The sequence below is a fragment of the Somniosus microcephalus genome, chromosome 12, assembly GCF_052327205.1.
Source record: "Somniosus microcephalus isolate GS21.2 chromosome 12, FLI_Smic_1.0, whole genome shotgun sequence".
Taxonomy (NCBI): Eukaryota; Metazoa; Chordata; class Chondrichthyes; order Squaliformes; family Somniosidae; genus Somniosus; species Somniosus microcephalus.
Window position 1 is genome coordinate 117,078,511 of NC_140998.1, and position 16,149 is coordinate 117,094,659.

Here is a 16,149-nt window from a genome sequence, read left to right on the forward strand (position 1 = left end):
CGGAAGAAACATCCATAATTCTAATGTTTTGTCTATGTCCTTGATACCAGTCTTTCTTCCCTTTTCATTCACTACTACTTTTTATGTTAAACTTTACACGCAAAGGATTATATGGCCCTAAATGTCTCAGGAAAGAGGAATGATAGAATAAACAGATGTGAATCATGTACACAGAAGCTATATCATTGTTCTATAATGCTATAATATTATGCAGGTTCAATACATTTGCAGGTCTCATGAATTTCACACTGTATCTAACTTTGAATGAAGGTGCTCGGTGCTGGAGTCCCATGATACTGCAAATGCCTTGTGGGAATAATGTGATTTATGTATTGCATTAAAAAAATGTTTTGAAATAAATATGAAACAGTGGCCCATGTATTATTCCACACATCTGACTACAGAAATCCCCACATATGTAGAGAAGTATAAAGCCAGCACTAAATGTATAACTTTTTTATATTTAAAATTGGTGCCTTTTGACTTCTTTTTAAGTTTGTCTTGAACTTGATAACTGTTTATCACTCAATCTGTGTGCCACTGTTTTGCCCTCAAGCTCATAACATGCAAGCTGCATTCTGTGAAATAAATGTCATAGATATCCAAATGATTACTACTATATAAGTATTCCACAGAATTTGAGAAGCTTTCATAAGCTTTGTTTACATTTGAATCCAGCACGATTAGAGTGATTCACAATAATTTTGCAACCATTGTACCAATATTGGTCCAAAACTTTTGTTTTTGCTTTGACTCTCAAACAAGGTACACATGCAATACTTTTTAAACCTATACCTGCTTTTAAGCTGCCATAAATTCTTTTCATCTCTGAGACACACTGACAATAGGAGTGGTCCATATTTAAGGTATTCTTCAAACAGGCACAAAACTCTGATGTTGACTTTGACTCACATAATAAACTTTTCAAAAGAAATTTTGACTGATTTAAGAGCAGAGTTTTGAGGAAATACCTTGATTTTTAAAGCTGAACATCTCTGAACATGAACAGTTGATTACACTCATATGCACACACACACACACACACACGCACCCGCACCCGCACAGACACAGACACACACAAACAACAAAACCCCCAGGGCTAACTCCTTTATGCTCCAGCCTGTATCTTGCCACCATAACTCAGCAAACCCACTGCAACCAGACAGTTTTGAATTTCAGCTGGGACCCGAGCGACCTGTTAATGAAACTGCATAAGGGTAAAAACTCACAGTGTTGAGTTATGCCTGGCGTTGCAAGCAGACTTGGAGTCAAAATGCTTCAAGCGTTAACGTAATTGCAAGAATGTGAAAAATGAAGCATCAGGCTCCTGAGCAAAGCAAAAGGTCAAACCCGAGCCTCTCACAAAACAGCTCTGTGGAAGATGGCCTCATTTCACCATTTAATCAGCCTCACTCTCTGTTGTCTCCATAATTTTTTTAACCTATTAAAAAAACTGCAATTAACTTTAGAAAAAATACACTCTGTCTTCGATAAGTGACATTCACTAGGTTTCCATGTTAAAATATGATCTGTGGCATCTATGAAAAACACTGCACTCAGCCCATAAGTCAATAAGTGCTCAGCAGATTGCAGGTCACTTGAACTTATGCATGTAAAATAATCAATACTTCTCAAAGATTAGGTTTTCAGGATCTTCAGAAATGACAGAGAAAACAAATGTATAGCACCCATAAATACCAGCAAGATGGGATTTTTTTTGTTCCAGCTTTCAGACTGAATTCAATTAAAACCACAGTTTTTCTTTATAATAGTGCTACAGTCGTACAGCACTTATTAGTTTCTACGTCACAATGGTATTACCCTAACACCACAATAATTCATGTAACAAACTATAGTCACTACTCACAGAGCAAAAGCAAACAACTGGGCTTCTCTGAAAAGTGGATAAATGTCACAAAATATATAGTTTGCTGTGACCTCTGGCACCTGAATGGATTGGGTTTATTTATACGGTCCAGAAAAAACATTATTCATATTAAAAGACAAAAGGCTATAGCAGCACTTGTTACTTAACCTGTTACCGCTGTGTCCATATTAACTGCCGTATCATTTCCTTCATGCAACTTATGTCACTGGCTTTTAAAAACAAAATTGTTTTCACTGACGGCTTTTCTGCGATTACACACCCACCCCCTGATACTGATGTTTGCTTTATGACGCATGCAGCCATATCGTGGGATGGTGGGGTTTGTTTAGCCACGCCTACTTTGAGCGAGGAGAGAATTATCCTCTTACCTTGCTCGCTGCTGTTGTCCCCACTTTGGGAGGCATGGCCCCCGCTGGAGGGTCCTGGTGTGCCAGCAGAGTGCGTTGATGTTGCATCATCGTGGTCTCTATTCCAAGATGATGGGTTCTGATCCGAAGATCCGCACGGCCCCAAAGGATTTTTTCAGTTAGTATTCCCAAACCGAGTGAAGAACACAGAAAACAAATAAAGGAAATAAATTAACAACACAAAAATATAAGGAAGCAGATAATTTCCAAATGACATTCATTTTCTCAATGACATCTTCCTAGGGGCTTAGCAACAGTTTTTTTTAGACAATATTATGAAGAGACCCATGCTGAAAGTTAGACTGGCCTTTAAGGTCCAATCTTTGTAAGTAACTGTCATATAATATATGACAATCTTTTGTTTTAAAAATTAACCATAGATCATGAAGTCTTTACTGCTGCATTAAAAGGCATGGCTGGTATTAAAGTCTATGGCGAAGGTACATGCATATTTACTTTTACTTGCTTTAATGCTGTTCTTTTCCCCTTTGAGAAAGGAAGTTGATAAAGTTTGCAGTCAAACCGATAAATGCTTAAGACTGAAAGTTACAGCTTACTGCTGCAATGCAGAATGTATTCTCCTCCTGGTCCCCCTCCCCTTTCCTGATCGTTCCCAATACCCTGCCACTACTTAAAGGAAAACAGGATTTCTACTGTACAGGAAGAGCTTTATCAGCACCACATGAAGGCAGGGAAGAGATGGAATTTCCTCTCGTAGAGAAAAAAAAGGGACACGTGAAACAGATCAGCCTTTGGGCTAGATCTGTAATACTCGACACCTGCACGCTATCATTGTGGCCAAACAGACAGTTTGTGAGGCACCCCAGTAGAACTGTATCAGCTAATAACAATATTGGGGTAGAAAATGAATAAAATAAATAGGCATAACAACTCAAATTATAAAAATATAAACATTTTAATTGAAAAAAAAACAAGATACTATTAAAGGTATTAAGAGCACCGAAACAAGTACAGGAAAGGAACAGACAAATCTACACAAATCAATTTTACCATTGTGCAGTCGACGGTAGAAATAAAACCCAGATGAATTTGCAAAGGATGAGTGCTGACTAGGCACAGAACAGCTTTACCACAGCAACAAATTAGTACAGATTTTAAAATAAAAGCAGAGCCGTTGAGAAATTCAGAGATGCAGCAACCTCTGCCTGGACTCTGGAAGATTGGTGCCTATGAGTGTCCCTTTTTATCTCTAAGCTAGGAAACCACTCAAATAGCTTCGAGCTGAAGGCAAACAGTAGGCAGGGGCTCTTCAGCCTGCTGCAGCCTCTTAGCGTCAGCTGTTTGCCGGATGGTAATCAGATAAAGAGCTAAAAGAATTAAATGAAAAAGAGGAGAAACAATAGCTCTGCGTGAATTTGGTCCAGTAACAACACAGAGCTAGAACCTTCCTATAGAAACAAGACAAATGCAACACGTTCACCTAGATGATGGTTTAAAAGGACACACATAGTGTGGTTAATTTTATGCACTACAAGCTCTCTTAAGTTGTCCATTGCTACAGCTCCTTACCGCAGATGTAAAAACTACATTAATTACCCAGTAACACCTCTTCTATGTTCCATGGCAAATGTCAGCAAAAACACATCAAAATTTTTGTCATTAACGCAGTTCTTTTCCTTGATTAGTTTATTGGATACAAGGGGGGAAAAGTGTACTACTTCTTGTAACGAGAAATACTCATTTCAGAATAGATAACTCCACACATCAGTTTGAGCTATACTCTTACCATCAATAAGCATCCCGCTTCCATTTGTGACAATACAAGGCAGCAATAGCTGCCTTGGTACTATGCACAACATACAATCTAAGGGTGTATAGTTCACATGTAGTAATTCCCAGCATTAACAAATAGCAGGCAAGAATGGTTCTCCACACCCACCCCCCCCACCCCACTCATTCCTAATTGAGTTAAAAAGCAGAGTTAAAGAGAGAAAGCCTTGCCGAAGAGTGAGTGCAGCACAATAATAGGAGCGCGAAAATAGATACAAGAAGCTAGGTCTCCAGGGGCAGTATTTTCTATTTGCTGGTCTACAGACTCACAGCTGATAATGCAAGTTGTAATTAATATAAAAGCAGGAGACAATATGGGCAAAGCTTGTACTAGCTGGGCCACAGGAGAACACTTTGCCACTATACAGTCTCTCTCATTTACACACGCTATCTTCCGTGGCAAAACACAATTTTGCCACTGTTTTTTCTCTTAGAAATTGATTTAGCACTGTCATTGAATTTTGCTAAAGGAAATGGAAGGGGGAGAGAGAGGCAAATGAGAGAGAGCGAGACAGAGACAGAGAGAGAGGATCAAAGTGAGAGAGAGAGAGAGACAGAGAGAGAGGGGACCAAAGTCTGGGGCAAATTAAAAAAATACTCTGATATGTTAGGCTTTTGTCAGTGCAGTGCATCCGTCTTAGTGAGCAATGTAAATACCTTTACCTGTCGCACTTTCTGAAAGAAAGCTATTTCTGTCAATATATGATGTGTGCATCATTTGCCAAACTTTCCATTATGGCACAGAACCAGGCTCATCCAGTTTGTTTATCAAATCGTGTTTCCTTTGCTGTGGTAATTGAGTCTGTGCACTTTCCAGTATATCTTCCCTTTCTAATACTGATCTAGTACGGTAAGGAATTCTGTCTGACAATTTAAGTTACATATTTGGTAAAATTTTATTTGACATGCTTTGAGGAAAGCACACTGTTTTTAGCAAGCTATTGCACAGTTCAAAGAAATAGAACTGCATTAGACAAAATATTAACCCCCACATGTTTACCTGTACCATGTAACATATTTCTGTACTCTCTGCATAAAGCATCAAGTGATATATTTTACTAACCACTGACAATATTGCCAAAATATCAACTTCAAAACCCAAAATAAAAAGCAATTAGCTCCAAAAGCATGTAACACAACTACGCAGTGCATAGCATATGCCATCAAATATTTAACTGTGAAGCAATAGTAGATGTATAGAAATTAACCATCAAAGGAAAAGACACCTGTCTCTAAATTATTTCCAATCTCATATGCGTTATTTGATAATGACTCATCATAATACATAGTGCTTATTTGGTTTAATAACTTGACCCTAAATTATTATTATTATATGTAGTTTATATATAACAGTAATCTCCAGTCAATAACACATTGGTAATACAGTACTACGGTACAGTCACATACGCTATATACTTCTAAGACTATAAGTATTATCCAAATTGTCTTTTCACTTAAAATGCGTTGCCTGTACAGTGCTTAATAAATCCATTAATAATGGTAAGGAAAGTTAAAAATGAACTTAGGAATGCACTATATATTACAAAGAACGATTAGCTGGCAATGAGTTTAAGGCAGTAATTCAATCTTGGGCTTCTCCTAATACTCATGAACTGCTCAAGCTTTGCTCCTGTGTTTATGACATCATCATAACTGCGATAGAATTACTGCCTTATAGCTCCGTGCCAGCCATTTATTATTCCATCTTTATTTTATTTTGGGGGATGGGTAGGATGGTTATTAGTAAATAACAATTCTTGCTTCTCAGCTGCTTTCATTATCTAAAATACAATCAAAATTAATAGTGTGGCAAAAATCAACAGTACTCAAATTTCTAGTCTACCAATCTATATCTCTTTAAAACTGTGTTCAACTGCTTTATCCAAATTTAGCTGACTGACACTTTTAACAGTTCAAGAGCAAGGCAGGTAAAAGGTTTCATGTATAAATCAATTCTAATTTAAACAATATGCAATAATAAATAGCAACACTCTCCCCGCCCAATAAATACTTTACTTTGGCAGTTGTTAGTGTCAGAGTTTTTAAAAAAAGGTTAAAAGAGCCAAAGTATGAATGTAATCTAACCTGTAGTGTTACAAATGAAAAAAATGCTAATGAAATTATTTCTCTTTTTGGCATATCCATTATATCATAATCCCCCCCCCCCAATGAAGTACAAAATGGGGATTTCTGAGAAGTAGGTAGATCCACAGCTGTACTTAAAAATGGTCTCTAGAACAAGCAGCTGCCCCTCCTACAGAGCGCTATTTGCTGACTGCTAAATATTTCTGGTCTAGCCCTTGAATGCAAACCTGTTTTACCTTACTCAAAACTATAGCAACAAAACTGAACTACAACCTGATTGGCTTGGACTTTGTAGCTAGCAATGGGGAAGTTAAACTACATTATTACAAATTCTGCTTTGGACTAGCCATTCTATTCACTTGCATTGCATTCACCCTGAACTATTTGACATTAATATATTTTACCAGCCACAATAGTTCATATATAGATACAAAATGAGTTACCTGCATCTTTCTTTTACATTTCATTACAAGTAACACAAATCCATAACCAGGTTATAAACCTTCTTTTATGGGTGATTCATTAGGTGTCTCCTATTTATCCGGGTTATGATAAGCCGTATTCATGAACTGAATAGTGTGGAACTTGTGATCAAGCAGAGAAAACTATTACTTTCACAGGTAAAAAACTGAGGAAAAAACATTTGCTTCTCCTTTGTCTACAGTGTGGAACAGCAGCGATGGTTTAAGCATATCCTAAACTGAATTCCCACTGCTTAAAACTAGTGTTAATTCCAATTCCGTCACAATATAGGCAGCTGCTGCCATAGGACACTAATAGCCAAAGCAACATGGTTTCCTTAAACGTGGCTCCAACTATTTTTCTTCCGTTCTGTCATTTCACAAGCAACAGTGCAGCTGGGCAAGTTTGCTATTTCTATCTCTGCCAATGGTATCTCTGTCAAGAGTGCAAGGCAATGTAACTTGGGAAGAATATGCACTGGCAAACTTTCAAAGGAATGCTACCACGCAACAAATGATTTCATGCAAAACAAATTAAATGTGTCAACATAAGTACGATCATCATATATCACACAAAGAGATGTTCGTCAACTTTTCACTGTTTAAAACATTTTCTAGTACTAACAATTAGCAGGTTTGCCAGAAGGATGAAATTATAGGAACTGATGTTTTAAAGTGCTCTTCACTTATGGTGAAAAGCAAATTTCTAATTAGATTTTAAGGATTTCATGTTATTAGGGTGTGCGTATACAAGATGTAAGCAAATTACAATTTTACTATTTTTCCTTGCTTTGATAATTGTAAACTGATGAAAGCAAGATGACTGCTAAATTATTCAAAATGGATTAAGACTTACGATTTTTTTTCGTAGGTAAAAGTTGTGTTTCTAGGAAAAATTGAAGAATTAATTTTATTTTGCAATTTTCCAGTATTTAAAGTACATTGTGATGCTTTTAAACTAGGTTCACTGTATTGTTTTAAATCACATTGTGACCCTATACAGCTAAATATAAATTGGTATTTGAATAACAGCATCACACAGCAAGCATTTGATGCCCAATTGAAAGGTTATAAGTTCAAGTATCAGGGCTCCCTACCATTTGAACTCTCTCTCTGTTAGGTGGTTTTTGTCACTCCTTAGCCAGACCACTAGATGGGGCGCTATATAATTCAGCAATTTATTTAATCAATGGGGAAAAAATGCTACTATCTGGGTGCAGTCCACCTGAATCACACCACCCGCCAGCTATTCAAGGTGCAGCACTGAGAATGGTTATGGATGAGTCTGTATACACCCAAAAAAGCTCACCTGCCCAACTGAGGATGTGTGGTGCTGGACAGCTTGCATTACGAGAGATGCAACTGTAAAGGTACTAAAATGAATAGAAATACTATGCTTTTGGGGAAAACAGTAATTAACATTTTACTAAGTGCTGAAGATTTTGTTCCCCTGATAGCTGAGTTGGTTAGGATGGTTTGAAGCTAAGCCATACAGTTCTGGAAGACCCCAGATTTTATCTTTGGCCAGTGATAATTAGTCAATCTTGGGGCTAAAATTCACCCTCACATCCCTGTGTTAGGTAGGGGAAGAAAGAAAAATCACCCAGGGTTCCAGTGCCTGATCTCCAACCAGCGACATCAGTTGGAAATGCCTATGTATGGACTTTGGGTGATGACAGGATTGGTCTCATCTGTGATGCCTACCATAGCCAGGTAGCCTACCATTACTCAATGTCCGGGCATGCACATATAGAACTACCATTTAGGTGAGGTACCAGAGGGTTTCTAGTGTCAATGGAACCATATCCCTGCAAGGATTCAAAGCCTTCAGTAGAGATGGGGAGGGGAGGTGAGATAATTGGCAGAAAAAGAGAAAAAGTACAGAGATTGCTTTACAAAAATGAATAGTGTACTTATACTCAGAAAGTTGTAAAATAAATTCATGTGTAGTTAAAATTGCTGATGAGTGTAATGTCAGGAAATCGCATTGATGGCTAATTGGCATTCTGCGGCTACAGACTAAAAATTAGAGATTTTAAAATGCTATGTCTACTTCCTAAATTGTTAAAAGATTATTCAATATATACATAAGATTGTGTTAGTATGTACAGTGCACTCACATGAAGGGCACCCCATGTAAAGATAAGTAAAATGAATTTATTAGTACACAATATCACTGCATACAGTTATTAAACAATTTGTCTGATCTCTGTTAGCACCAATACTATCACTTGCTTTCATCATGCACTATTTAACTGAGCTCCAGCTGTATTTCCCACATGTAAACAGGAGCTGCTTAAGCATAAATGGTGATGTGCAAATGCAAAACAGGTTTTTGTTTTAAGGAATAGTATGCAAAAACGATTTTCAGAATGGAAGAAGTGCTGCTAAAATGGATTTTGGATTTAAATTCATATTACTTTGGTGGGAAACTGTTGTGAAAGGATACTTGGGGGGAAAAAACCCTGCTTGACTGTCTCTAGCTTAGAAAGAGACAGAAGTGCCCAGTTGTGTGCCTTTTATCAGGGAGTTCATGGATGAGTGTATGCATTATGTGGGAGCAGAGAATTAGAATTACAAGCAGTTACTTTGGGAATGCATTTCCAAAATACTGTGTTGATCAAGTCCCACCCACAGTGCACAGAATCATGCTTGTACACATATAAAAATCTAGTCCTAAGTGTGTATTGTGTGCTAAGGGTAATACAACTAGCACCTTCCGGCAGTTTAGTTTCCACGTACACTTTGTTCTTTATTGCAATAGACAAAACACGGTAACTTGGGAGTTTGTGAATATTGGGATTTTGTCCAATAATATATTTGAACCAGCCCCTCAAGAATGGATTGATTATAAGCTGATTTAAATCAATCAGTAAACATACTAAGTTTTTGTGGTTATAGGTCAATACTTTTACCTTAAAAGTAAAAATTAAAGCGCAAAAAAAAAATCAAATAAAATAGAACAAAATGGAAAATACAACCACCACATTAAAAATCCGCCTGAGTTTCTACTTTAAAAAATGTTTTTATCGCATAAGATACAGCAAAGGCAGACACGAATATTACATTCAACAGCAAATTGAAGACAGTTTAGATTTTCAGACATAGTAAAAAGTAACAAAAAATTATGCTAAAATCTTGACACTTGAAACTGAGAATGAATGAATGCTAAATACAACTTTACAGATTCTAAAGGGCATGATCGCACAATACACTGCTTTACATCTGTGCAATAATACTGTATGCATATGCCCGCTTGTAGCTATCCCTATCCTTGCACAAAATATCTTCATAAGGATTTAGTAGTCATCAAGCAGTTGTATCTTTCTCCCCATGTGGCACATTGACACCACTGAATAGGCAAGGAGAGGTGTGTGCTTTCGGGGTGTCAAGCAGCTGTCACAGATCTGTCACTTCTATAATGAAGGCAATCCTGGCTCACAACAAATTAAAACACATTTCCTTTCAATCGGTGCTATTCAAGACCTAAATCAGTTCAAACACTCTAGCCATTTCATGTGCAAATAAAACAATACAGTACATGCATGGATGAGAATGGCTACACACCAGGTAAACAGGGAAGACTGCAAGCTGCCTCAAATCCTTTGAAATACTTCATCATCACCATCAATGCACCAACTTTCACCAATTGAGATCTAGCCTTGGGTTATGTACTGAAAATCCATATCAAAGCAAAAAAAGAGTCAAACAAAATAAATTAGCATCTTCAGCTATCGCTTAGAACATGCAGTGCCCCTTCCTGTGACCAAAAAGACACAAGAATTAGTAACAAAGGTACTGAAAGAGAGATTTCCATTCTTTATTTGCTTTTATCCCTAACTTCTTTATCGGTTCCTCTGCCTTTTTCTTCCCTCGTCTCCTCTGATCTATCAAGAGGACTACCAGAAATTAATGTACAGAGTGCTATCACCAGAAATGTAAAAACGATTTACGGACAAGTGGAAACATCATCATCTTGACACTGGGTTATAAAAAAAACTAAATCCAAATACTTAAAGATACAAGAACACATAAACAGAATGTTAACGATACAGTGTAAAATGAGCAATGCTTAACCATAATGCATTTCACAAGATACCAAGTGTAGTTGTGAATAATTTTTCATACAGCTCTTCATCTCCCTGCTGGTGTTCTGGTTGCTCAAATTAGTGCCCCTTTGAAAACAAATGGCAGGGGGTTTGATGTAAAAATTTTCATAGTTGAAATCACCAGGAAATAAAGGCTCTAAATTATAATACTTAATGAAGTGGTAAACCCTAACGGGTGCGAGATAAATGGGTTGTTATATTTCTTCTGTATTGTGTTCAGAATGTTGCACTACTGTAACTAAAACTACAGTTATCATATTATCAAAATGTTAACCTCCCAACCTCATCCCATTATAGTGTGTAAATTAGAATTTTTTAATGGAACACAGTAAATTGGCTATAGCATCTGCCATCTGCCAGTAACTTAAACAGGCTAGTTTATCTAATCTCTTCAGTATAAACACTAGTGTGCTTCATTTCTACACATCAACATGGAATGAAGTGCGTTCCCATTTAAGACACAGCAAATTCCATTTGGCATAGATAGTCAAATATGACCTCCTTCTCAATTATTCTACACAGGGAATATAACATTTTCCATTCACATAAAATGACAATTGTGATTGAAATGCAAGATAAAGCGTTTAATAATCTGATCAAGTTCTGTAAACGAGGTCCTGGTAAAAGAATATAAAAAGCTTTACATTTTCAACTGATTGTTCTTCAGACTTTCTTAAGAGTTTTTGTCTTCCCCTGCCAAGAAAGCTTCAAAAATCTATTGTTGCTATTATAGTGAAAAATACCTACTGTGGTTATTTAAAATAACACCACAATGCTTTGCTCTCTGTTACAAGGTACTGGTGAGTTTGAGAAGTAGATCCTATATTGCGGTCTCCCCTGTGACCAAGGAGGTTTTCCAAGTACAATAATGTGATTTCCACACCTCTAGCCCTTCCCCAGGTAAACCTTCGAATGCAGCTGGGAAACAGTGAGATTTCTAGAAATTGCAGCACTTTCTGAATCTCTCGGGAGTGTGCCTCTGCTTTAGTATGTCGAATGCACCTATCAGCGGTGTCCCTGTGTGCGTCCAGTTGTCAATCTCACGCTAGATATTCGCTATAAATATTTTCTTACACCTCTGCAGTATTTGTTTGCTTCCAAACGCGCTCTGTAATCTGACTCCAGACCTGCTTAAAAACCACCGGCGTTTTCTCCCCCCCCCCCCCGCCACAAACTGTGAAGCTGCAAGCTCCTCATACCGACACTCAACTCCGGCACATCTCTTCCAAAAAAGACCGATCACACGTTGCAGCTCGTCTATGCAACAAAACAACTGCCAAACCACAAGTATCTGCCGCAGTTAACTTCCCAGTATCGGTAAAGCGAATCGCTGACAAATCCTTATATGGCGACTGTGTCAATTTAATCACGGCGCCCTAAACACAATTGGCCAGGTATCGATCGGTTTGAATAAATGAACACAAGAAGCATTTCAGTGCACGTGTAAACGCCTCAAAATACTGTTTTCTCTAACCACAGCCGAACACAACCTTAACCAGAAGCACTGGAAATAATGTAACGCCTGCCAACGCCTCCATAATAACAGATATTGGAGCACACTGCCCTGTGCCAAACTGCGGATTTTTCTTTTGTTAAGCCCCTACTTTCATAACGGTACAAAATTTAAAGAATCCAGCACCCCCCCCCCCCCCCCCCCGCCAGGTAACTTGTATCAGTTTCAGGCTCCGACCCCGCCACGATTCTCGGGGCGGTAATAAACACGGCAATCACGACATCTGGAAGACTTGGAATGCAAAAGTTAACAGCGCTCACTTCAACCCAACAGGCCTTGAAACTTTACATATAGATCTGGACAAACCCAGGATCGTCAGCCAGCACTTGTGGCTCTTTCAGGGCCAGGCGCTCAAATGTTAACCTCAAGCAGAAACGCTTGCCGAAGTATCTAACGTGAAAACTCCAGGCAAAACACAGCGAAGGTCCAAGCACAGGTAAACAGTCGGGACAACAAACAGATAAAACTCGGCAGCCCATCGCTGGGAGCAAATGAAAACTTCACTTACATGTTCTGCTAAATTTGTCGATGATCCGGAGAGCTCTTCGTGGTCAGATTTCGAACTTCCATCCCGCTCGTCGATGACTAAATCTATTGGCATTTTTCCTTTTAAACAACTAATGTACCGGTGGCAGAAGTTATCACACAGCTCGTGGACCTGAAAACAAAAATAACCAAAAATAAATAAATAAATCAGATGGCAAGGTTTCAGAACCCGGCAACGGGGGCTGTGTGCGTGTGGGGAGGCTGCGGTTGCAGGCATTATATTTAAAGACAAGGAAACAATAGTGAAATTGTTCATGCACTTATTATTCTCCAGAGACTGGAGCAACAAGTATTTGAAACAGGACAAAAATATGCAGCTAACATTAGCAAATAACCCTCCAGATGAAACGATCCAGATCACCTTACTGCTGGGTCATATCTTCCTTATAAATGAAATCTTATACACATTTAAGAGTGTTGTATTAAATCGAGGCACCTATCGCGGCTACTGTAACGGCCTAAAACGCTGTGCGTTTGTTCATAGTGTTTAATCTGATTATTTGCTTTAAAAAAAAAATTACGTTTTCTTGATAACAGATTTATTTCTGAACTGTAAACAATAACATTTGCAAAGTAATTGCAGACCTCAGCACTGGGTATTATATCAGACCCAGTGAGTTACATACTGTAGTTTCCACTATGGAAATGACTTTGCCACACTGTAAAATGAATGTTACATTCAAACTCAAAGCCACATCAAAGAAACACAGCGACCTGCAACTTGAAGCCAGGCACTTATAAACCAAACGCCTTCTTATATTAAAAAGACTAGCGTCTACAAGTAGAAGTCGACTGCATGAACCTGTTTCGGTTTTATTTCAGAGAAATCAGGCGCGGCCAGCAACAGACAAGCACCGCTCTCTGCTTTAACAACACTGTCACTTTGTATTTTTTGCAATTCTTCTTCAAACAATTCAATAAATAGACGCTTGGTTTATATGTCTGATCTGCAATTATGCATATTGTACAGTACTTTAAACCATGCACAGTGTAAATGTATTCGGAATTGAGAAAGATTGAAAAGAGCAACAAAAAAACTTGTTTTTTACCTTTTCTAACTCCAAGAGATGGAACCTTAATACTTGTATAGCTTGAATCATCTGCAAATTTATTATATATGGTTAGACATGCCACACAGAAATACCAAGCGACTTTTCCTAATTATTTAGCAAAAGCTCGCATCAGATAACATGGCGAATGGAAAACTTCAAACATAGCGAAACGCTTCTAATCAGGCAAACTTGAACAGTTTTTAAATCTTTTCTTTTTAAAAAAAAATCGACTTTATAGTATTCAGTGCTATTGTAAAATATTTAGTGTTCTCATTGTAATCTTGGTTGGGAGGTAAAAAAAAGTTAACTGGTTTCTTTAAAAATGCACTTTGAGCAAAGAGGGGGCTTCAGACGGGACCACAAATCTCAACGCGCGTTTGAGGTCGGCTTTCGGATCTTTAAAACCGAAATCACTGGGAGTTAGCAAAACGATCGTGTCGAAAGTGCGGGGAACGCTAAAGTGGCTCTTTCTTGCTAAGCAGTTGTTTCCTGAACACCCCCACCCCCTCCCCAACCTCCTGCGGCTGAGGAGCGGGTTTGTGATGCAAGTCTTTCACCGGGCAGCATTTCACCTCGTGTGAAACGCCGCAGAAATAAAAGGCAGTTATTTTGTGGCCACACTGATTACAATTAAAACAAAGGTCATCGTTAGGTCTAATAGTTACAGTGGGCAGTGTTTTCTGCACAAACAGCAAGCCACGTGCACTGCACCTCAAATCTAAAATGTGTTATAAAGATCATAAAATGTTGAAAGTCTTACCAAGTTATCCAACTCTGGATTTGAAGAGAATAGTGGCTTTTCTGCGCGAACCTAAACAATAAGTGACATAAATTAGTTCAGTGCCATGCATTAAGAGTTTGAAAACTATCTTTAAGCACTTTAAAAAGTCTTAGCGTCTCAAAAGGCAAGGTGTGCTTACTAAATAAACAGAATGTGGAACGCAATTAGTGCATAAATAATATGTAATTTGACACATTTATTAAAATGCGTGAGTGTTTCGCGGGTATACACCTAAACACGGTTTACTGTTTACATTTAAAGAAATCAAAACTGCTGCAAGACTGTTATCACAAGTGTTAGAATGTGGGTTTTTTCCATCATATTATATGTCGGTTTGTAAGGAAGAAGATGAATTGTAGACCTGCTTTGCGAATACTGCTATGTCCTCGTTAAAGGAGTCAGACGAGCAGACGTCACCGCCTGCTACGCCGGGTTCTCGGGGAGTGCAGGTCGCTAACTCGCATTTCTCAAAAACCAACGCTAAGAGAGGAAATAAAGGATGCCTGCAAGACAAGGAGGATTTCGGTCAATTCTTTTTCGTCCTGCCGTACACGAAACCCTTAAAACTATTTATGATTTCTTGTGGCAATGAACACAGTTACTCTGGCCCTCTCTCTATATATATATTTTAAAAACATGTCTACTTCAGTCTTGCAGAAACTGACAAATTACAGCTGGAGAACTGGACTTTTACTAATAATCTCCCAGGTAGTGGTTAAAATTGGGATTTATATTTTAACAATTCTACATAGATATTCACCCTTCCAAGTTAAGCAACAAGGCAGCAGCCATTTTGAAGTAAAACATAACTTAACAGAACAGAAACAGTGCAAAAAAACTTCCAGCTTCCGGTCACTTCAGAAAGCTCTAATCATTAACGTTTGTGGATGGCAAAAAAAACTTCACATGCAGAAAATAGAAACAATATTCCAGTAGGTCCGACTATACTACGTGCGTACAAAATAGTGACACAAAGTTCAGCGCCCTGTGCGTGCATCTCAACTTTTCAAAACAACTGGATACTTTCTCCCCTTCTGAACTCGCCAGTTTTATTTGGCTTTCTATTGTTGCTTATGAACTGTTTTTTTACTCTCTCACTCTCTTTCTCTCTCTCTCCGCGGAGCGTGTCAGTGTTCTTTTATATTTTATTACCTACCCATAAATTGCATCTTTATCTCTCTTTAGGGCATCGTTGACAGCAGAGCCCATGCTTGTGGGCATGACATTAGGATGAGGTGTATGTGGCCCGTAGTGCTGGCTGTGGAGCGGCGGTCCGTGGTTGAGGTGGTGGACTGGAGGGATCGGCCGGGGGGCGTGAGGGTCTCCGTACATGGACGCCGGGACCCCAACTCCATCCATCCCACCGTAATGAGGAAGTTCATCGTACTGCATCGAAGAAAGCAACATAAGATCAGGAGAGGTGGGTGGGTGGGTGGGGGTGGGGGGGAAGAGAGAAGAGGAAAAAAATTGTAACAGAATCGCGTTAAAAACAGCAGGACCTACAAGAAGCACAACA

General features: G+C 38.5%; 1 protein-coding gene across 19 annotated transcripts in view; it reads right to left on the minus strand.

Annotated features, from left to right (window-relative positions):
* meis2a (Meis homeobox 2a) overlaps positions 1-16,149 on the minus strand; it is a 96,531-nt gene that overhangs the window by 79,915 nt on the left and 467 nt on the right. For 5 of the 19 annotated variants that reach the window (XM_086003458.1, XM_086003455.1, XM_086003452.1 and 2 more), the window contains exons 2-7: positions 15,790-16,019; positions 14,995-15,136; positions 14,613-14,663; positions 13,850-13,900; positions 12,763-12,912; positions 2,257-2,374 (exon numbers count right to left, since the gene is read on the minus strand). In XM_086003458.1, the coding sequence (XP_085859584.1) occupies positions 2,257-2,374; positions 12,763-12,912; positions 13,850-13,900; positions 14,613-14,663; positions 14,995-15,136; positions 15,790-16,019 (742 nt within the window). Of the gene's footprint in view, positions 1-2,256; positions 2,375-7,488; positions 7,519-12,762; positions 12,913-13,849; positions 13,901-14,612; positions 14,664-14,994; positions 15,137-15,592; positions 15,728-15,789; positions 16,141-16,149 lie in introns of those variants that run through there. The other 14 variants (XM_086003456.1, XM_086003454.1, XM_086003451.1 and 11 more) reach the window with 5 other exon arrangements.